Raw genomic sequence first — 22,105 nt, 5'->3', positions numbered from 1 at the left:
AGTTCAGGGTGCTGTGCAACTTGCAGTACTGTGTACCTGTACCAACTGTAATTGACCAACTAGTCGTGTGAATTTAACTAACCAAACTTCTTTGCTGATCTAATAAATTTTTGCGAGTCAGACAAATGCAGTTGTTAGTTATATGTACCGTTAATCATATGAGACCGCGCGGCGTCTAAAAACAGTAAATGTTGATTATTCAGAGCACGCAGGAGCCGGAGGAGTTCCGGGGGCTGGCGGCCGCGGTGGCGCTGGCGGCGATGGACGACCGGAACGTGATCATCACGTGCGTGAACCAGGCCTGGGCGGCGCCGGGCTCCCTGCTGGACCTCTTCCTGGAGAGCTTCCACATCGGCGACGGCACGGCGCGGCTCCTCCCGCACGTGCTCGTCGTCGCCATGGACCCGGCCGCGCACGCCCGGTGCCAGGCCGTGCACCGCCACTGCTACCACTACACCATGCCGGGAGTCCACATGAACTTCACCTCGGCCAAGTTCTTCGGCTCCAAGGAGTGGCTGGAGATGGTGTGGAGCAAGCTGAGGCTCCAGCGCCGGGTGCTCGAGCTCGGCTACGGGTTCCTCTTCACCGACGTCGACATCCTATGGTTCCGCGACCCGTTCAAGCACGTGACCGCCTACGCCGACATGACCGTCTCCTCCGACGGCTACTTCGGTGACCCCGACAACCTCGGCAACTTCCCTAACACGGGGCTCTTCCACGTGAAACCCAATGTTCGCACCATCGCCATGACGAAGGTGTGGCACGAGTCCAGGGGCAGGTACCCGGGGGCGCCGAACGAGCAGCCGGTGTTCAACATGATCAAGAAGCGGCTGGTGGCGGAGCTCGGGGTCCGGCTGCGGTACCTGGACCCGGCGTACGTGGGCGGCTTCTGTAGCTACGGGAAGGATCTGGGGAAGATTGTGACCATGCACGCGAATTGTTGCGTTGGGTTGAAGAACAAAATGAGGGACCTGAGGGGGGTGCTGGATGATTGGAAGAATTATACGAAGATGCCGCACTGGGAGAAGCATAAGGCAAATTGGACCGTACCCGGCGCCTGCATCAAGTGATGATTGTTAAGTTATACTCATATATTCTTTATCAAAAAAAAACTTATACTCATATTCTGTAGATGTGCCCTTCACTATAATTATCGATGGATTATGCATACTCCTGAACAAGGTAGTAAGTTATGGTAGAGCGAAGCATTAATGCCAACATAAATTTGAAACATATGTAAGTATTCTTCTCTCTGCTTTCTGAATTGTGCAAGTTTTCTTTCGCTTGGAAGCTCAATCCCCTCGCTTCTACGGTTGTGATTTTTGCAAGTTCGTGCCAATCGTCACTCAAGGAGGGAGCTCCAACCTCAGCGATACTTTTGTTAAAAAAGATAGGGAAAATTCTTCATTATTCAATGCTGGACCAAATCATGTCCAGCGATCATTTAAATTTTGCATATCCTTCTATTCTTTAAGATAATTTGGATTTGTTAGCGAAGAAATAGGTTCGTCATTCTGGCTTTGCTTATTTGATAGAACTTTTAGTCGCAACAAAGGCCTTTATTCTTTTTCACTGAACATAATCATTGCTCCCCTCCCTATATATACTCCATTTAGAAATCACCGGTATGTGCTTTCTGCAGCACACTCTATGGAGAAAATGGCCAAGTAATCACCTTTGCTAGTGGTTGAGTCATGATAAAAAAAAATATCGTGGAAGAAAGTGAATGTCCTATCGTCGTCTCAATTTGAGTAATACACGATGTCTTCATTTTATGTATCTTTTTTTCGAAAACAACAAGTGTCTGATTGATTAGAAACAACCTATGTACTTGCAAAAAAAAAGAAACTCAGTAACTCAAGGCATATATCGGCTATTTAGCTTTGACGAAGTCGTAAACCATTTCTTGCGTTGTGAACTGGCCATGTCAATATGGGTGAGCTCCTATTCAACACATTTTTCATATGTGAAGTGACTAACAACCACATGGAGTGCATGGTGGGCCGGGCCCAACAACAACTCCGCTCCTAAGGTCTTTTCCTTCCCAAACATCGGGTCTACGACATATCCTCCATCACAACCCCTACCCCCGCCACCTGCATCCATTGACATTCTCGTCCCTCCCCGCCCAAGCCCCCACCTCCATTAGTCCTTCACCGCCCACTAACACCCACCCCCTTCCCCATCTCCAGCGAGATCCCCTCACCACCTTCCCAAACCCCAAGTCGACGAGATCCCCTCACCACCAATGTTGTAACTGATCCTCGATCCTCAGTAAGGCAGTTCCATTGCTGCTCCCCAATAGAGAAGGAAGGCCATTTAGCCGGCTGATAGCTTCAGCTGTTGATGTCAGCATGACACGACCGAAACGTACCAGAGCTCCACGTCGATGCCTCAAGAGGGTGATGATTCAAAAGCGCCGCCATCGCCGAGACAAAAGACGGACAAGGGTTTTCACCCAGAGTTATGTAGCACGGGTGACCACAACGATGTCCCCAAAAGGGTGATGGCACCCACATCCATCGCCGTTGTTGGCGCCGGAGCGCTAGGCTTTCGCTCGAAATCACCCCGACCACACCATGGCACCTCGGTCCGCCCGCTGCCACCAAGACAAACCTCCAAGATGCGATCTGGGAGTTAACACCGCCAAAGCATGGCACACTTCTCTTCATTAAGGGCATACTCTTGGCACTTGAGTACCAAAAATAAAATCAATTATAGTAACATATAAGGATAAGCATCATGAACCCTAATGGAAAAAAGTTAAATTCAGGTGCCAAATAGATTTTCGCATTTCAGTAGCGCCAAAGGCTGGTAGATTAGTTTTATGTGGAAGGGAAAAAAAAAGCTTAGTCCCCCAACGCATAGTTAAGCGCCTGACTCATACTTCTGCCGGCGACGCAAAAGGGTATCCCCGGATATATCGGCATGAAATTAAAAATTAAGTGAAACGGTCAGGAATAGTAACATAGCGCCTCAATTAAGAGTCTGCCTTGTACATGGCCTAATAGGGAGTTATGGCTCGGTCACACACTGAGTTGCCGGGTAAGATTGCAAACTTGCCACATGGCAATTTATTTTAAAAATTGGCATCTGCTGTACGTTATAAAATCTAAAATCTGATGGCTCCCGATGTATTTGCTCTGTGAAACTAAAATTCTCGCGTTCACTCAATGTAATTGAATTGCTACTCCCTTCGATTCATATTAATTATTTCTTATATAGATGTATCTAAATATATTTTAGTACTAGATACACTGATGCCAACTAATATGACAATATGAATAGGAGGGAGTAAGAAAATTGAGTGTGGCTCCTGTTAAATTCGAGCGCAATCCATGGGTATTCAAACGGCGTCAATACGTACGTCGCGTTCAGCGACTGTTACGTCTGACAGAGAAACTTGTCGACCCGTCGTCGCGGCCGTGGGAGACCGGTACCTCACTAATGGCCGAGGTAAGCAATTACACCGCTCGTATACCGACTATTCGTGACCGAGCGTGCGGAAGCTTATCTAGAGCGATTGTTCACCTAACGATCGAGACTGATCGTGTGTGTTGCTAAGCGTTGGAATTAGTTAAGGCCTGAAGACGGTGGCGGTTGAATTAAGGCAATCTTCTCATGCATGAATACCCCAATAGGTCCGAAATAAGATGGCTAGCCGCATGGGCAATTCTACTCCCGATTTGAGGTCAAGCTAGCGAGCATCTATGTACTTACTCATGCATGACAGTTGCTTCGCATAGGATGGTGATCCAGTCACTAGTGGAAAACAGGGCTTCCGTGGGAGCCTTTTGTCGCGGGCGCGCCTGCACCCGCGACAAATGGCCTGGCCACGTCGCCCCGAAACCATGTGGAGCGCGCGGAGGCTTTTGTCGCGGCCTTTTGTCGCGGGCCGTATTACGACCCGCGACAAAAGGGGTAGGAGCGACGTGGCCACCCCTTTTGTCGCGGGTCGTAATACGGCCCGCGACAAAATGTCCCCGCCCTATATATAGAAGCAGCCAGCCACCCCCCCACCTCATTTTTTCCTTGGTGGTGAAGGTGGAGGTGTATGCTAGCTCATTTTTTCTACATGTGCACAAGAGGTGTTTGATGGAATGCTTGTGAGAGGGATGCCACTTGGTTTATTTGATAAGATTTCTCCTCTTTTTGATCCAAAAAGGTTAGCAACTATTTTCTCGACTATATATATATGCATAGTCCGTACAATACTAATTTTAGCAAGGTGATTGCATCTGATACATATATAATTGTACTTATGATGCAGATGAGTCATCCATGGATGTACGGTAACCGATGTGCTCCCGCTTTCAGAGAGGGCGTGAATTCTTTCCTGCTTGTGGCCGAGGCCAACAAGTCGAAGCAATGTTTTATGTGCTGTCCATGTCTAAAATGTAAGAACGAGAAGGATTACTCTTGCTCAAGAGATATTAAGAGCCACCTGCTTCGGTTTGGGTTCATGTCCAGTTATAATGTTTGGACCAAGCACGGAGAAGAAGGGGTTATGATGGAAGACGGCGATGAGGAAGAAGATAATGATGAGAAGTATTATCGATCTATGTTCTCTGAATGCTTTGATACCGCAATGGACGACAATGAAGAAGAAGGAGGTGAAGAACAGGCATCAGATGATCCTGTTGATGATGATCTTCGTCGGGCCATTTCTGATGCAAGAAGAGACTGTGACACGGATAAGGAGAGGTTGCAGTTCGACAAGATGTTAGAGGACCACCACAAATTGTTGTACCCAGGTTGTGAAGATGGGCATAGAAAGCTGGGTAGCATATTGGAATTGCTGAAATGGAAGGCAGAGGTCGGTGTGACTGACTCGGGATTTGAGAAATTGATGATAATATTAAAGAAGCTGTTTCCAAGAAATAATGAATTGCCCGTCAGTACATATGAAGCAAAGAAGCTTGTCTGCCCTCTAGGATTAGAAGGCTATGTCTTACCGGCATTTGGACCTGAAGGTGAGCCGGCAACATGGCATGGCAATCCGATTCCAGCTGGCTATGCTCGTGTCGGGGTGGATTCAGTTGTCCCGCAGTGGGAGACATTGGAGCTCCATATCCCTGGAGGTGATGGGGGGCTTACACTCAGAGAGGTGCTGGGAGAAATCATTCTCTGGGAAAAGAAGAACATCAGGCTGCCAGGCTGGGTAGCACCTAGTACCGATCGTCCCAGCAGGTCACCATCACCTCCTCCAGGTGATCGCAGGCCACCATCACCTCCTCCTACTGATCACATGTCGCCACCATCACCCCGTGGGTACGACGTCGACCACGACATCGGTAGTCCATCTCCATCTCCAGCGCCGCCGCCTCCGCCCACTAAGACTCGGAATGCACCCAGCCGGAAGCGTTTCAAGAGTCCTGTCCCCAAGAGGTCGCCCCTCCCGAAAGTACCAAAGGTTCCTCCCCCCCGTCCTTGGGATCTTACTGTCGAGGAAAATGCGGCCGCTGTTGCGAAACACAACTATGATCATTTCCATAAGCCAAAACCTCCAGCGCCAGAGCCATACACAGAGAAGCAAATAGAATATGCTACTAGTTTTCTGAACACACCATCGCAGTATGAGTTACACGAGAAGAAGGATGACTATACACGCACTCTTGCGAAGGTAATTGACCAAAAAAAGGATGAAAAGGCCAAGGAGAAGGACATTGCTGGCACGAGCAAATCATCAGCTAGAAGTGCAGATGAGAAAAGGTCAAGTTCAACAAGTGCACCCCTCAAGGCCAAGCAAACGACAAAAGGCAAAAAGAGAAAGGAAGTTCCCCTCCTCGGTGCTCAGCACAAACTATCGATCCCAGAACTCTAAGTGTTTAATGTTCCCAAGGTGTAAGAGGAACATGGTGTTGATGTCAATATGGAAGAAGCTGCAACTCTAGCGGCTCAATGTGGAGTTACCGTGGAGGAATTGTTTGGAGCCGCAGACCCTGCACTACCCACCGCTGATATAGCTCCTAAATTTGTCTACGGGGCCGACTTGGTCAGCAGAGAGCAGCTGCATAAACTGCCAACACATATGCGGAATTTGCATCAGTGGTACCTTGATGCATGCAAGGAGAAAAAAATGTACATCGTGGCGAGTATACCATGGGAATATTACTACCGAAACGAGGAGATCCATATTGAGATGAATGAACTCTGGCAGTTATTCAATCTAGAAGCCCTCGACAAATCTCTCATGAGTTGCTATTGCTTGTAAGTTGTTAACTACATATAAGTTCATTTTCATTCAGTTCATGTTCGTTTTCATTGCATATATATACTCATTATATCTTATGGGTTCTCTTTTGCAGATCAAGATCAGTGAGTGCAAAAGTAATAATATTATCAATGTTGGGTTTGTTGACCCAGATAAAATACATGTTGAAACGGTGAAGCATAAACGCGAAGAAACGGGGGGAAACCTACTAAGGTTTTTGGGGCAGCAATATTTCTGTGATTCAATATTGTTTCCTTACAACTACGAGTGAGAGTCTTAATGATCTTTTATGCACATTCAATTTTTCTTACTCGATGTTAAGTGTAATTCCTGACGTATATGCATAACATGTGCAGCTTCCACTGGATTCTACTAGACATTCAACCTGATAAGGGAATAGTTGAAGTAAGAGACCCATCGAGTAGAGGCCTGGACGGGTTCCAGGACTTGCAGAAGTTGCTCCAAGTGTAATTTCCTTCATCGCCGCGCTTTATCTTTCGTGAGATATCAATTAATTATCCACTCATTCAATCATTCTTTTGCATGGCAGGGCTTGGCAAGCTTTGAAGAATGTTCATAAGGACATTACCTTTGCAAAGAAGCTAACATTTACTCCTGTAGCGTGCCCCCAGCAGCCACAAGGGACGAATCTATGTGGATACTACGTTTGCGAGTCCATTCGCATGTTAACCACTGAGAAGCAGAACAGAAATAAATTCGACGTAAGCAATAACATTCACAACTTTATTTATTATCATCAATATTTCGTTATCAAGACTGATATAGTCATACTCATCTCATTTTCGTATATAGGTCGACTTCATGCGGGACAGACTCCAACCAAAGGAACACGCACTAGGAATCGCGGAGGAAGTGGCGGGACTTTTGGTTAGAGAAGTAATAAACAACAAAGGCTTGTTTAGTCCAGATAGTTGTTCTACCTCCAAATAGACGGTCGTTAGTACCGTTTGTCGATCGTGAGCTCCATGTATATATGTAGGGAACCTACGAATATGTGTAAGGGGAATCGACTTCTGCTTCCAATATTTGTTTGATCGATCTATATATATATATATAATGAATGAATGTGTACAACTTCTAGTAGCGTACAAATATATGCAACTTTCATTTTCGAACGAAAAAAATGAAATAACAGGCGGTCGGTGGCGGGGGGGGGAGGGGTGCTGCACCCCTCAAACCCTAAAGCAGAAGCGTTGTGCGCGCGCCACGTAGAAGGCCTTTTGTCGCGGGTGGTAATACCGCCCGCGACAAAAGGGCTTTGTGCCTGCGCGCCCCGCGGCTGCCACGTGGTGGACCTTATGTCGCGGGTCGTAAGTGACCCGGGATAAAAGGCCACCCTTTTATCGCGCCTTGCTTGTCGCGGCTGGCCGCCCGCGACAAAAGGCCCTAACCACCCGGATCAAAAGGCCTGTTTTCCACTAGTGAGTATAAATTGTTCGTATAAGTTGTTTGTGGCCAGAAGGAAAATGGTGGCATAAAAATCTGTAAGAAATACTACCTCCGTTATATAATATAAGCCATTTTAGCATACTAAACTTATTATGGAACAGAGTGATAGAATGCATGTTTAATTACGTAGTAGCGACACAACAGTAGTTGAACTACTTAGCGCAAAGAAATTCCTTGCCAATCAAATCAACGAACCGTACAAATCAGGGAACTCAACAGGTGGTAGATGGACCTAACACGATGAGCTAGCTAACTAGTAGTACAGTAAGTACAGGAATGTATTATGAACTGATGATGCACACTGGTACTTCCAGGACGTTCCGCCCACTAGCCTAGCCTAGCCTATCACTTTTAACCAATGAATGCAGGACAGGATGAAACACTATGCCACATTCAGTTGGCCTAAGAACCTTCCATCTGCAGAATACGACTGAAGAAAATGCCAAGAATGACAGGTTGGGCATACACCAGCTAGCTGCAGCTGCAGCAAATTATAAGCGACTAGTTGCTGTTGCACATGATGCGGCAATAGCAGTCCGTACTACATACGTGGCTCTCGTGATGAATCTGGCGCTCAAATTGCATCGCTCCAAAACTCCGTGCCTTCTTTTCAAACTTGATAATTAAAAGATATTTAATTCGGTTAGATGGGACTACCTCATGTACGTTCTTCAACATTGTAGCTTCTCGAGAAAATTCTGAGATTGGATTTAAGCGCATCTCTCTTCTTCCACGTCAAGAGTTCTTCTTAATGGGGTAGCTTGTGACTCGATTAAGCATTGCCGAGGCCTCCGGCAAGCGACCTGTTGTCCCCTCTCATATTCGTCCTGGCTATTGATCCGATCAACCAAATTCTAGCGAAGGCTACCGTACAAGGAAGATTGCACTCTCTTCATGGTAGAGCAACGATAGCGCACACTTTCTTATATGCCGATGATGTGGCGGTCTTCGTGGCCCTGATGAAAGAGGACATTGCTTGCCTTGCTTCCATCCTCACTACGTTTGGAGATGTGACCGGATTGTGTGCCAACTCTCAAAAAAGTCTAGTTGCCCCGATCCAATGTGATCGCCTTGATCTTGACGACATTCTACAACCTTTCCCGGCAAAGAGAATAACCTTGCCAATGTGCTATTTGAACTTACCTTTGGCGCTCATTAGGCTCAAAACAGAAAATCTAAAATACTTGAAAGATAAAATTGCTGGAAAGTTTGCCTCCGAAAATTGAAAAAATGTCAACATGGCCGATAGAAGGGTCTTGGTTCACTCCGTGCTCACTTCCCAAGCGATCTACCACATCACCTCCATCGACTTCGCCAAGGAGGTCATTCAAAGGATCATTGTGCTTCTATGTGCATACCTATGGGCTGGCCGTGCCAAAGTGATCGGTGGCAAATGCAAAGTCAATTGGGACAAAGTGTGCCGCCCTACTAAGCTTGGTGGCCTTGGTATTCTGCACCTTGAGAGGTTTGCCGTGGCCCTAAGGTTAAGATGGCTATGCCTTGAATGGACCGACGAAACTAAACCTTGCATTGGGCTTGGAAACCCATGCAACAAGAAAGATTGGAAGCTTTTTGCAGCCACAACCCTTGCTAATATTGGGAACAGAGAGAAGGTAAAGTTTTGGACTTCTCCTTGGCTTGGTGGCATTTTCCCACAAGACTTGGCGCCCACGCGCTGTTCAAATTAAGATCTCTCATGATTTCAGATTGGTACGCACTGAATAATTTGTCAAGCTTTGGGGTCTTCTAGTTGATATGCATGTTGTGCATGATGTCATCGACACCATTCTTTGGAAATTCACGAATGACGGAAAATAATCCACTTTATCGGCCTATAAGATGTAATTTGAAGGCCTTATATCAACCACCCCCAACGCCATGGTTTGGAAAGTTTGGGCGCCCGGAAAGGAAAATTCCTTGCTTGACTGATTATGCAAAATAGAGTGTGGACGACGGATAGACTTCAACGTAGGGGGTGAGGAAATTGTGGAAATTGCACCCTATGCAACCAATTCCAAGAGACGACAGAGCATCTCATGTACAACTGTAGATTTACCAAGCGGATATGGAGAGAGATCCTCTCTTGGTGCGGCATCCATGAGAGAACTATGGAGCCTTACATTGATGTGTGGTGGACAAATATTTCCTATCAAGAGGGCAACATAGGAAAGCAATGGCACCCTTGGTCTGCTTATATCTTGGGAAGTTTGGAAGGAGCGCAACACTAGAGTTTTCGACACCACCAATCCACCGCGAGCATGGTCATCGCTTAGATCAAAGATGAGGATAGGGCTTGGTGCTTAGCCGTCACAAAATATTTGAGCTATGTAATAGCTGAAGAGTAGGCTTTTGTTAAAGTCCTAAGGCTTGTTCTAGGCATTTGTGCTAAAAAACCTCTAAACTTCTTCTCTACTAATAAAAATAGCAAATCTTTTGTCTCGTTTAAAGAAAAATCTGGCCTAGCTGAATGGACTACATGTGGTCCTTTCAACATTGCAAGGGAAGATTACCACCATCAGTAACACGTGTAAACCGGTCTACGACCGTCGTGTTCTTTTTGGCCTCTTTGGTTAAAACCTCCAAGGATCTTGTAAAATAACTTGCTTTCTTCTAATCGAATGCATAACTTAGCTAACACACGACATAGTAATATTCTCCCCTCGTGTTAGACCCTACGTGTCGTTGATGCCTGAGATATCGTCTTCCTTTGAGAGTAGTCTGCATGTGGCTTTTTTTTTGCGGGGAAAGGAATTATATATATTACATAACAGGGGGATTACAATCTTGGTCTATGGCTCGGCAGACTTCCGGGGGCAAGTCAACAAACCACACAGCCGACCTATGTTTAACCCTACCTATCTTAGCTAGCTCGTGGCTGACCGCATTGGCCTCACGGCTCACTTTTGATATCCTGGTATTCCTTTCCTGTAATAAATCTCGTATAGCAGAAATCCTAAAAGCTCAATTGCTTCAGCGCAGTCGGTCTCCACGACAAATGGCCGTGTAGACCACATAAAGTTGCACTCCCTCCTCGATTGCCATGAGCTCCGCCTCCGTGGCATCTTTGCATGGTATGGCCTCACGGCACTGCATGTGGCTTTTATTTTGGAGGTTTTCGCCCCATTTCTCCTTGATTAACAGGACAATTCTCTTCTCCTTAGTTAATATATAGTAGATTGAGCAAAGCTTATGTCTCATTTTAAAGAAAAAGAGTCAAACCGAAGAGCATTTGTGATACCGGTAGAATACACATACATACGGTGTGGAAACATTTGATCTGGCCAAATTAGCAATTTGTGAGATTAATGGAGGGGCAGGCCGGAGGCCAGAACTGATCTACGTGTGTTAGCTAGTTGTATGTATTATTAGACAAGGACGGCGTAGGCCTAGCCTAGTGGTTGGGGGCGCAGCGGCGCACCCTAACGATCAGAGTTCGATCCCTGCCAGAAATAAATTATTGAAATTGTCACGCCAAGTCACGCTTCTACCATATCAATAGTGTTCTAGTTCCTCCTAGACACTATTTCATTTTTTTTTAGACAAGGAACGAAGGGCAGGTCCAGGGCAGACTGGTAGAAGATAGAACAGTGAGCGGAACGGAGACCTCACAGCTAATCTGGGCGCACACCTGGCGCCCGATCCGTGTGGAATTGATGCTGGGCGAAATCGACATACGTCGCCATCACGCTACTAACCAAAAAGTTGGCTCCCTAATTACACTGCACTCCGCCCATCGGACTCTAATAAAACTAATTTTCTGCAGAAAACCGATCGATCTCGCCTCGACTAAGAAGAAGGGTCAAAGGCGCCGATGGCCCGTCACCTACGCATCATGCATGGCACCATGTGCATTCCGCCCATCCGCACCAACTCTCAGCCTCAGGCATCGCATCCGTCTCACACAAAAGACCAACGTCCCCTCCAATATTAAGTGTAGATGCTAGCTACAACGTACGTTGCGATCATGTATGATCACAGCATTAATATTCCATTATGCGTTATACTGTTATTCATGCATGTGGAGGGAAGCTTCCAAATGGATGGACCATTCTTGTCTCGATGCGAATATAATGCAAAGATAGGAACTAACATCATCCAATCTACACATAAAAAATACAATCTGATCATTAGTTAGAATTTGAAGACAGCTTTTGCTCTATTTATTTTTTCTTGTCATCTTTACGCCTGCACTTGTATATCTATGGCAGCTTTCACATGTCTGAACGGCCTACCTACAGGGACGGAGCTAGGATAGTGACATCTTCTTAGTTGTAACGGGAATTGCGGCTACCTACACAACACTGCTTGTCTGACAAATAATATTGTCTGTCTAGTTGATTACCATGTCATTCTGACAATCAAACATACGATGCCATATTATTTGGAAAAAGTAATGAACCATGGTTTAGTAGAGTGCATGTGTCAAAAAACAAGGGGAATTAGTGGGATTTTCTCATAATTTTACTAATGGTTCAGCGGCCCAAGGATCACTATAGTCGAAAACCACTGGCTATTACTGCTCCCTCCATTCTAAGGATATCGTAGATACATTTAAATTTAGATAAATCTGCGTTTTTCTTTTTGGGAGGAAAGAGTAGTTCAAATGGAGGAAGCCTATACTAGTTTACAAGTTGGCAAAATTTTAAACCTAAGCCGGCAAATCGTAATTTTTCTCTTAAGTTTTATTGGTTATTAATTCCAGCTGATCAGCCCAGGGATTCGTTAGAGTCGATACCACCGGAACTATACCCACACAGGGACCGGCGGGATGGCCAGGGCCGCCTATTTAAGGGCCCCCAGCATCTCCTACACTCCATTTAGTCCCTGCCTAGCTAATTCTATCATACATTCATCATTGATACATGTATGGGTCGTGTGATCAGTGTATTTCTCTAGTAGTACTACCAGTGCTCTAGCATCACGAGCCAGGACACACCGTCGTTTTGCTAGCTAGCGATCTGCGATGGGGAAGGCCATGGTCGCGGAGGCCACGGCACGGCAGGCGGCCTCTTTCGTCCTCGGAGCCGCCGCGGCCCTCACCGTCGTCATGCTCGTCCAGTACCGGGCACCGGCGGCGGGGCTCAGCCGCGCCAGGACGCAGGGCCAGTTCTCCGGGTGGAGATCATTAGACCACCGCCGTCTCAACGGCACAGCAGGACTTACTGATCATCAGGCTCAGGTTGTGGTTGCAGGAGAAGGCCATCATGCTCATCATGCTAACACCACGCTGAAGGCCAATTCTACTAGGACTCGTGCAAGTCATCTTCCCATCGCAGATCACAAAGAAGAGGTTCGTTCAACTCATTCAGCTTTCAATCCTTTTCTTCTACTAGCTTTTTTCCATGCATGGCAAATTCAGGCTGCTTTTTTCCAACTATATTTGACCAACTAGTCACGGATTGCCACTGAACTTAACCAACCCAACCTCTTTGTTGATCCAACTTACTATTAGTACGAGCAGTGAGTGATGTTTGTTGTTCGTTAGATGTCGTTAATTCGTTGTAGACTTAACGGCAAATCCGCTCAGACCGGCAGGTGTCTAATGAAAACAGTAAAACTGTTTGATGGATCAGGGCGTGCAGGAGGAGGAGTTCCGTGGGCTGGCGGCGGCGGTGGCGCGGGCGGCGACGGACGACCGGACGGTGATCATCACGTGCGTGAACCAGGCCTGGGCGGCGCCAGGCTCCTTCCTGGACCTCTTCCTGGAGAGCTTCCGCGTCGGCGACGGCACGGCCCGGCTCCTCCCGCACGTGCTCGTCGTCGCCATGGACCCGGCCGCGCACGCCCGGTGCCAGGCCGTGCACCGCCACTGCTACCACTACACCATGCCGGGCGTCCACATCAACTTCACCTCCGCCAAGTTCTTCGGCTCGAAAGAGTGGCTGGAGCTGGTCTGGAGCAAAGTCAAGCTCCAGCGCCGGATCCTCGAGCTCGGCTACGGGTTCCTCTTCACCGACGTCGACATCCTGTGGTTCCGCGACCCGTTCAAGCACGTGACGGCGTACGCCGACATGACCGTCTCCTCCGACGTCTACTTCGGCGACCCGGACAGGCTCGGCAACTTCCCCAACACCGGCTTCTTCCACGTGAAGCCGAACGCTCGGACGATCGCCATGACCAAACTATTGCACGACTCCAGGGGGCGGTACCCGGGCGCCAACGAGCAGCCGGTGTTCAACATGATCAAGAAGCAGCTGGTGGCGAAGCTCGGGCTCCGGCTCCGGTACCTGGACCCGGCGCACGTCGGCGGGTTCTGTAGCTACGGGAAGGATCTGGGGAAGATTGTGACGATGCACGCGAATTGTTGTGTTGGGTTGAGGAACAAGATGAGGGATCTGAGAAGCGTGCTAGATGATTGGAAGAATTATACCCGGTTGCCTCACTGGGAGAAACACCGGGCCAAGTGGACCGTGCCCGGCGCCTGCATCAAGTGAATGGATCTATTGGCTTGATCAAGCAATTTTTTTTCAAGTTTATATATATATGATAGGGCATATGTTGGTATACGTGTGTGATATGGAGTATATTGCAGAAAAACACTGTATTTAATTTAAATAACCGATTTACTAATTCTCGGTTCAGGAAAGTTAGAGCTTAACCAGGTCCTGAGCGGTTCGATTTTCATCGTGATTCGTGCTAATTTGATGAATTGCAAAGGGCTTTTTAAAGGCTCTATCAAGTCAAAAATAGGTGTTGCAACTTGCAACTAGGTTTTTGTATTGCAAGTGGGCTGCAATAGAGAAAAAATATTAATGTACTAAAATACGGAATGACTTAACTTGACTTAGAATTAGGCTACCCTTTAAATAAATAATAAGTAAATCTTGCTATGTTAAGAAGAAAGTACGCAGCTGGGATTGAATCGGGACCCACCATGTCAGACTCATAAGTCACATGTCAGAAGAAGAAAGTTTAAATCTCTCTCAAGATTTGCAAAGACTATAACTATCTATCAGGAGAGTATATATCTGACTATTTTTGTTTTCGATCTGAGTCCGCTCCATTTTCGATTCAAATCCACAGTTCGGTATATCCATATTCAAATCCGAAACCGATCAATTTTTGCTCCGATCAAATCCCCAAAAAAATGTAGGTAAACAATTTTTTTAATATAGGTAAAGAATATGGTACGAGTAAAATCCGATTCGATTCATTTACATTCCTACAACTAGAAAGACAGAGAAAGATAGAAGAGGGATGGGCTGGAACGGCCAGTCCTATACACCGACCAGGTCGGTGCCGATGCGGTTGCCGCATACCCTGGTCGGGTATTGGGCCTGGCCCATTTAGCGTTTTTCGATTTCGCTTTCGTTTTCTCTTTTTTTTTCTTCTTCTGTTTTCTGTTTTCTTTTCTTTTCTTTCTGTTTATTTTTTTGTTTAAATTGAAAAAGTCTATATACGAAAAATGTTTAAATTTAAAAAACGTTCAAATTTGGGAATTAATAAAATTCGAAAATTGTTCAAATTCAAAAATTGTTTAAATATAAAAATCGTCCATATTCAAAATTTGTTCAAATTCGAAAATTGTTCTAATATGAAAATCGTTCAAATTCAAAAATTGTTCAAATATAAATTTGTTCAAATTCAGAAATGTTCAAATTTTGAAATTGTTCATAGAAAAAATATTTTTTTTCCAAATTAAAAAATTTTCAAATCTGAAAAATGTTCAAATTTTTAAAAAGTGATTTCCTCTTAATTTGAAAAATGTTCAGATTTTTTTAAAAAAGATGTCTTTTAAAAAAGAAAACAAATAGCAGAAAACAAAAAGAAATGAAAAAACGGCTTATCTGTTGTTGGGCTGCGGCCCAGTTGGTAACGCGGGGCGCGCGGGGGTGTGCGGTAACCCGGTCGGCACCGACCAGCTCGGTGCGTAGCACCTCCCGGCTGGAACCGCGATCCCTATTCTCCGCTCATTGCGGGAGGGATCTGCCGCTCCGCACAGCCCCCTCCGTCGTATGGGCCTGGCCCATAACATTTTCATGGTAGCTTCCGCAGACGGGAGCTGATATATGCCGACCGGGTCGGTAGGTACGGGGCGCCGCGGCCCATTACGTAACCTCCTTTTCTTTTTCTTTTTCGTTTTCTTATTTTTTTTTCTTTTTCTGTTTATAGTTTTATTTTTAAAAACTAACATTTTACAGGTTTTTTTCTGTCTACAGATTTTAAAAATGTTCCATTTTAAATTCGTGCAAAATTTGAAAATCGTCCAAAATGTAAAAATTGTTCAAAATTCAAAAAACGTTCAAAATTTGAATTTGTTCAAATTTTGAAATTCATCCAAGTTTTGGAAATTCGTTCAAGATTAAAATTTTATTCCAATATCGAAATTCGTTCAAATTTAAAATTCGTTCAAAATTTAAAATTCGTTCAAATTTGAAAATTCGTTCAAGAATGAAATTTTGTTCAAAGTTCGAAATTCGTTCAAATTTTGTCAAACTTGAACATTTTTCAAATTTAAAAAATTTTGAAAATTATTTTTAAACAGAAAAATAAAACGAGAGATAAAAAAGAAAACAGAAAAGAAAACGGAAAAGGGAAAAAAGAAAACAGAAAACGGAAAAGAAAAGGAAAAAAGAAAAAAAGAGAAATAGGGAAAATCGCCTAACCGGGCCGGCCCACACCGCGCGCGGGGGTGTGCGGTGCGGTGCAGGCGCCGACCTGGTCGGCATATAGGAAACGCCTCCGCAGACTGCGTTTTCGTCTTTTAGTTCATTTTCCCGTCTCGCTTTTATTCCTCGTTGGGTTTGCATACCTCCTCTGATTCGCTTCTGTCGGCGGGCGCGGGGTTTCTTCGCCCAGTTCTTCCCTTCCGACGGCAGGCGATTCGTCGACTCGTCGGCGATGGCAGCCGAAGGTTCGTGTTCCCTTTTCCATACCCCTTGTGTTTTCCCCTTCCTTTTTCCGTCTAGGGTTTCTCTGGTAGGCGTGGGTGTATTGTGGATCGTGTTGAGCTTATGGTTTCACCAGGTTCGTGGGAGTATAGCTTGTCTATGTGTAATTTTACACACCTGTTTGTACGTGATCGGTTCTGAAATTAGGTTGGTACTTCGGGGTGGGTGGTTGGGGGGAATTTTCATCTGATGTGTGGCTCAAATTTTTTGTTTCTTAGTATCTGATTTTGAAATCAGTGGTGGTGCGTCAGGTACGGTTTTGGTGGAATATGGTCAGATGTATGACTATGTTTCTTCACCTGCTTGTTATTGGAATATGGTGTGAACTGTGAAGTTGCATGTTAGAGATATCTTTTCAGGAAGTGTTCATGTGGTGGTTTTTTCCAATACCAGAGACATATAGTGGTGCATGCTCATAGAGATTGTGTTACGAGTTTTAAGGTACTTTTGATAAATTGAGGGGTGGATTATTTTTTTGTATCACTGTCCTTAAGCATTCTTTATTAATTGGATAACATGCTTATCATTTGTATCACTATCCTGTATATGTTTTTTTTTTGTTTCGTTAGTATTCAAATGATGTTTCCTTATGTTTTATTGTTTTACATGTTTGTTCCTTTTTTCTCCTTTTACAGTTGTTAATCTCCCAGATATTGTACCTCAATACAAGCCTACAATACAATCTAGGTTTTCAACACTTGGTTCATGAAAGTTGTGAAACAGTTTAATCCTATTCAGAGGTCCTTTATATCCGTTTAAGGTGGAATTCCGTTCAAGTAAAATCTTCTGAAACTTCCTGATCACTTCATGGTACCTCTGCACCTTCAGCAATGGCTACTCGACGTCATATGGTGAAACAAATGAAACAAAGTTCTATAAGTTTATTGATGCATTAGTTCTGTAAGTTTATTGACCAAACATGACTTAAAATTCACATTATTCTATTTCCATAACTATATATAAAATTTATTGATACATTAATTTTGTAAGTTTTTCCAACCTTTTGTACATGATAGTAAACAAATCAAAATACTCTGTAAGTGTGATATTTTTAGTTGTACATAGTGTATGCATTTGAGATTCGAACTATTTTTCAAGTGCAGGTAGAGAGATTTTACATGTCTGTTGCAAGCCTCCTGCAAGCAAAACAGTGAATTTCTGTCAGGGCCGGGGTATCTCTCATGCTGCGTCCCTTGATTTTTTTCTTTTCCAAATAGCATATCAAGCCATACACTGTTCGCAATAGAGATGTGTACTACATCTCAGCACGTACTGTATGAATGATGGATACTCGGAATACCAAATATTTCAAGCATCTGTAGTACTTCAATTTTTCATGATAATTTTTAACAGGGTACCCTCATGTGGTGCCCTCATGTGTGTGTGTAAGGGTACATTGCCCCTATGTGTGGTTTTGGTAATTAATGACAACCCCTATGGACTAATATTTTCATTGAGTTTATATGAAGGAATATTCCATAGGTACTACTTGTACTCCATGTGTTGGATTCAAGTATGGATGCCATGAAGATAAAGATATATCTTGTGTATTGGCATCATGATCATCGGTTTGAAGATAAATATGTGATATGATCAACAAGAAGAAATGAAGATGGAGTTCTTATGTGGAACTCAATATTAGCCATGCTCTATCTTAAGTGAGTATGAGAAGATACAAGGTTGAGTCGTGCAAGTTCAAGTTGAGCATCCCAAGTGGATCACATGCTTGAGTCTTCACGAAGCAACATTGGTCAAGAGTGGCATTCCGGCTTGAGTGAAGCTTGAAGAGTTATCATCAAGATCAAGCGGGATGCGCAAGGCAAAGGTATGGCCTTGCTAGGTTTTCCTTTTACCGGTCTCAAGGTGGATGTTGGGAGACCGGATTATAGGATAGATAGCCGCACTATTAAGAGGGGCTTTCGGTTGGGTAACTTGATCACATCGTCTTAGGGAGCTCAATCCTTTGCATACTTTGCATATCCTTATTGCTTCTTGGTGTTTCTCTATGTGAGGTTCTTGAGCTTGTTGCTAGCTTTACAACAAGCCCAAGTTCATCGAAAACGGAGTTCACATGCATCTTCTATTGCGTTTTCGAGGTTGGGTGATTTTACCGGTTATTCATGATATAAGGTTCTACCTTTTATATTCATGATAAAATCCCCTCCTACAGATTCTTGGGTTTTCACTTTTTATTAGATAGCATTCGTTGTTATCTTCCAAACAAAATTGGTTTCATGCGATTCGGAGTTCGGGAGCATTTGTTATTAAAGAAAAGGGAAAAAGGAGAAAAGAATAAAAAGAAAAGAAAAAGAAAAAAAGGGGGGGGGCTGCCGGCCGGCCCACCCGGCCGAAACCGGCCCGGGCGCTGACGCCGACCGGGCGGCATACTGTGCCGCCCCCGACCCCTTTTGGCCCAAGTCCGGTCACAGTTCGGTCCGTGACTGCCCGCCCTGCGGCGCACCTCCCGCCCTCGACCGGGCTCAGCTCCGCCTGGGCCTCACCGCCCCACTCGGCCCACCGCAGCGCAGCCCGCGCGCCCGCGCCTACCTGCGCGCGCGCCATCTGGGCCACCGCAGCCCACACGGCCTGCTCGCCCACGCCAGCTTCGCCTAGCTGGGCCGCCCACCCCGCGCGCCCCTTGCTCTCCCGCCGCACTGCGCTGCTGCCCGGCTGGTGGGCCGGTCCAACCGGGCTGCTGATCGGCCTGGCCGGCTGGTGCTCCGGTCGGCCGGCCTGGCAGCCGGCTGGGCCTTTTTCCTGCGCGTTTTTCTTTCCCTTTTCACTTGTTTTTTCCTCCAACGGTTCTATTTCCCCCTTAGCTATAAATAGGCTTCTTCCACCTTGAGCCAAATAAGTTCTTCCCATTCTCTCACCTCCATTGTTGCTATTTGAAGAACTTGCTCTTCCCCTTGATTCCTCCAACCGTTCTTGCTCATATTTGAGGATTTGAGAGAGGAGATCTAGATCTACACTTCCACCAAACCATTTCTCCTCTAAGTGAGGAAATCTCTTGGGATCTAGATCTTGGAGTCTTTGGTTGACTTTCCCCCTTGTTCTTCCTCTCCAATCTCATCCTAGCATTCGTTGCTTTGGTGGGATTTGAGTGTGAAGGACTTGAACACCTCCGGTGTTCTTGCTTTGCATCATTGCATAGTGTTGAGCTCTCCACCACGATTTGTTCGAGTGAGAGACCGTGAGCTTGTTACTCTTGGAGGGTGACCTCCTAGTTGGCTTGGTGATTGGTGCTCCGGTGATCTCTTCAAGAAGATTGTGAAGAGGCCCGGGCTTCTCCTTCGTGGAGCTTGTGAAGTGGTTGTGGAGCTTGCCATCTCCGGAGCGGAGGAAAAGCTAACCATAAGGAAAGGGCCATTATCCTTCGTGGGTGTGGTTCGGAGAATAGGGTGAGCCTTCGTGGCGCGGGGAATCCTTCGTGGGACCTCCACTCCTCCAAACGTGACGTACCTTGTTGCAAAGCAAGGGAACACGGGAATACATCCTCGTCTCCGCGTGCCTCGGTTATTTCTATACCCGAGCTCTCTTTCCTTGTGATAGCCATCGTGCTTGAAGTACATATATCTTGCTATCACTTGTGCTACATATATCTTGTGCCTATCTTGCTTAGCTCTAGTTGCTATTGTTACACTTAGTTGAGCTTAGCATAATTAGGGTTTGTGCTTGTAAACTAAACGATAGTTTAATTCCGCATTCTTACAAGACAAATCCGCAAGAGTTTGTAATTGCCTATTCACCCCCCCCCCCTCTAGGCGACATCTCGATCTTTCAATTGGTATCAGAGCAAGGTCTCTCCTTGTTTAAGGCTTCACCGCCTTGAGAGTAAAGATGTCGGCTAGTATAGTGCACAATGACACAATTGTCTTTAATGGCACAAATTATCTTTTGTGGAGAAATTGCTTGCTTTGTAAGCTTCGGACCTTGTGTCCACATATAGAGCAATTTCTAGATGTCGGTTTTTCTCCTCCGATGGATTCTCAAAATCTATCTTTAGAGGATGAGAAAAACTTACATCTTGAAGCTCAAGTATCTAATGAGCTTTTATTCTCCTTGAGACCCGATTTTCGTAGGTTCTTGATATATATAAAGCGAAAGTCGTCTCATGAGATGTGGATCAAGCTTAAGGAAATGTTTGGTGGATCCACTTCTCATTTGGTCGGTGGTGACTCCGAGGAGCTCTCTTCTTCTTCACATCATGAAGAGCTCCAAGTTGCTTCCACCTCCGGCCGTGATGAGTCATCATCTTCTTCTACTTCACCAACGTGTTGCAAGACACAAGGTAATGATATGGTGAGTGGTGAGGGAAATTGCAATGTTGATATTGTGCTCAATAGTGATGACTCTTCATCTCTATCTCATTGCAATGTTTCCTCTTTGGACTTAAACACATCTAGCATTGAAAATAACCTACATGCTTGTGTTGATAGTCCTTGCATATCATGTGTAAATTGCTTACATAGATCTCATGATGATATGCTTACCTTGTCTTGCTCCCATAATCAAAATGCTTATATTTCTTCTAGTTGTTTGTTGACTAACAATGTAGAGGAAACCAAACACTCTATGGATCAAGACATGTTTTCAAATGAGGATTCAAGAATATCTTCATCTTCATTCTCCGGTATGCACATGTGCCTTATGGCAAATGGATCAAAGGTATCTCCTACTTTGACTCCTAACACTTCCTCTAATGATGAGAGTGATGATGATGATAATGATGAAGAATATAATACCTTGGTGCATAATATGGCAACGATATATGCTTCTCTTCATGGTAACAAAAAGGCTCGTGCTAATCTCGAACACTCTATGGATATCTTGAATAAATATAAGGAAACCATAGTGAAGTTGGAGTCCCATGTTGAAAATGAGGAAATGAGATTCACTCTCCTCAAGCATGAGCTAAAAGATGAGAAGCATGCTAATTTCATGCTTACACAAAAAATTGAATCCTATATGCATGAAAATGAGAAAACTATTGTTGATGCTTGTGCTACTAACTCTAATTCTTGTGAAGCATCGACCTTAAAGGAGAATGTTGAGCTAAGGGCTCAACTTGAGTTGCTAACTAGTAATTATAGAGAATTGGAAGAAAGTCATAAAAAGCTCTCAAGCTCTCATGATGATCTTCTAATTTCCGATGATGGGCTAAAGTTAGCTCATGAGGCAAGTATCACTAAGGTAACATCTTGTGAGCCTCATATGGATGTTAGCACAATCTCTACTACAAATGTTATATTGCCATGTGCTAGTCCTTGTAATCCATCTAGTCAAACTAGTGATACACCTTGTGTTGGATTACTCACTTTGCCTTGTTGCTCTAACAATGAAGCTTCTACTTCCTCTAGTACTTGTATTTCTACTAACCATGTAGAGGAAATAAAAGAGCTCGAGGCTCAAGTTCTTTCTTTGAAGAAAGACTTGGAAAAGCGTCATGAAGGGAAATCTGCACTTGACAAGATGTTGAGTATGCAACAATCCCCCAATGACAAGAGTGGACTTGGATTCAACTCCAATA

The 22,105-nt window shown here is 45.0% G+C and overlaps 2 protein-coding genes and 1 long non-coding RNA gene across 6 annotated transcripts in view; all 3 read left to right on the top strand.

Annotated features, from left to right (window-relative positions):
* The window catches only part of LOC127291783 (uncharacterized protein At4g15970), a 93,238-nt gene extending 91,978 nt beyond the window's left edge, over positions 1-1,260 (top strand). For 2 of the 4 annotated variants that reach the window (XM_051321107.2, XM_071818462.1), the window contains exon 2: positions 213-1,260. In XM_051321107.2, coding sequence (XP_051177067.1) covers positions 213-1,070 — 858 coding nt within the window. In that variant the 3' untranslated portion in view covers positions 1,071-1,260. Of the gene's footprint in view, positions 1-203 lie in introns of all 4 variants that reach the window. The other 2 variants (XM_051321104.2, XM_051321106.2) reach the window with 1 other exon arrangement.
* Positions 1,261-6,635: 5,375 nt separating this feature from the next.
* LOC139830806 (uncharacterized) lies at positions 6,636-7,165 on the top strand. Its single transcript, XR_011744284.1, has 3 exons — positions 6,636-6,681; positions 6,765-6,936; positions 7,028-7,165. It is a non-coding gene; the product is annotated as an uncharacterized lncRNA (long non-coding RNA).
* Positions 7,166-12,490: 5,325 nt separating this feature from the next.
* On the top strand, positions 12,491-14,254 carry LOC127291782 (uncharacterized protein At4g15970). Its single transcript, XM_051321102.1, has 2 exons — positions 12,491-12,974; positions 13,258-14,254. Exons 1-2 carry the CDS (start codon positions 12,648-12,650, stop codon positions 14,116-14,118), a joined length of 1,188 nt encoding a protein of 395 aa, XP_051177062.1. The 5' UTR covers positions 12,491-12,647; the 3' UTR covers positions 14,119-14,254.
* The last annotated feature ends 7,851 nt before the right edge of the window (positions 14,255-22,105 follow it).

This window comes from Lolium perenne, chromosome 4 (genome assembly GCF_019359855.2).
Source record: "Lolium perenne isolate Kyuss_39 chromosome 4, Kyuss_2.0, whole genome shotgun sequence".
NCBI lineage: Eukaryota > Viridiplantae > Streptophyta > Magnoliopsida > Poales > Poaceae > Lolium > Lolium perenne.
The sequence above is the reverse complement of the archived record's forward strand: the minus strand, read 5'-3'. Positions and strand labels throughout refer to the sequence as shown.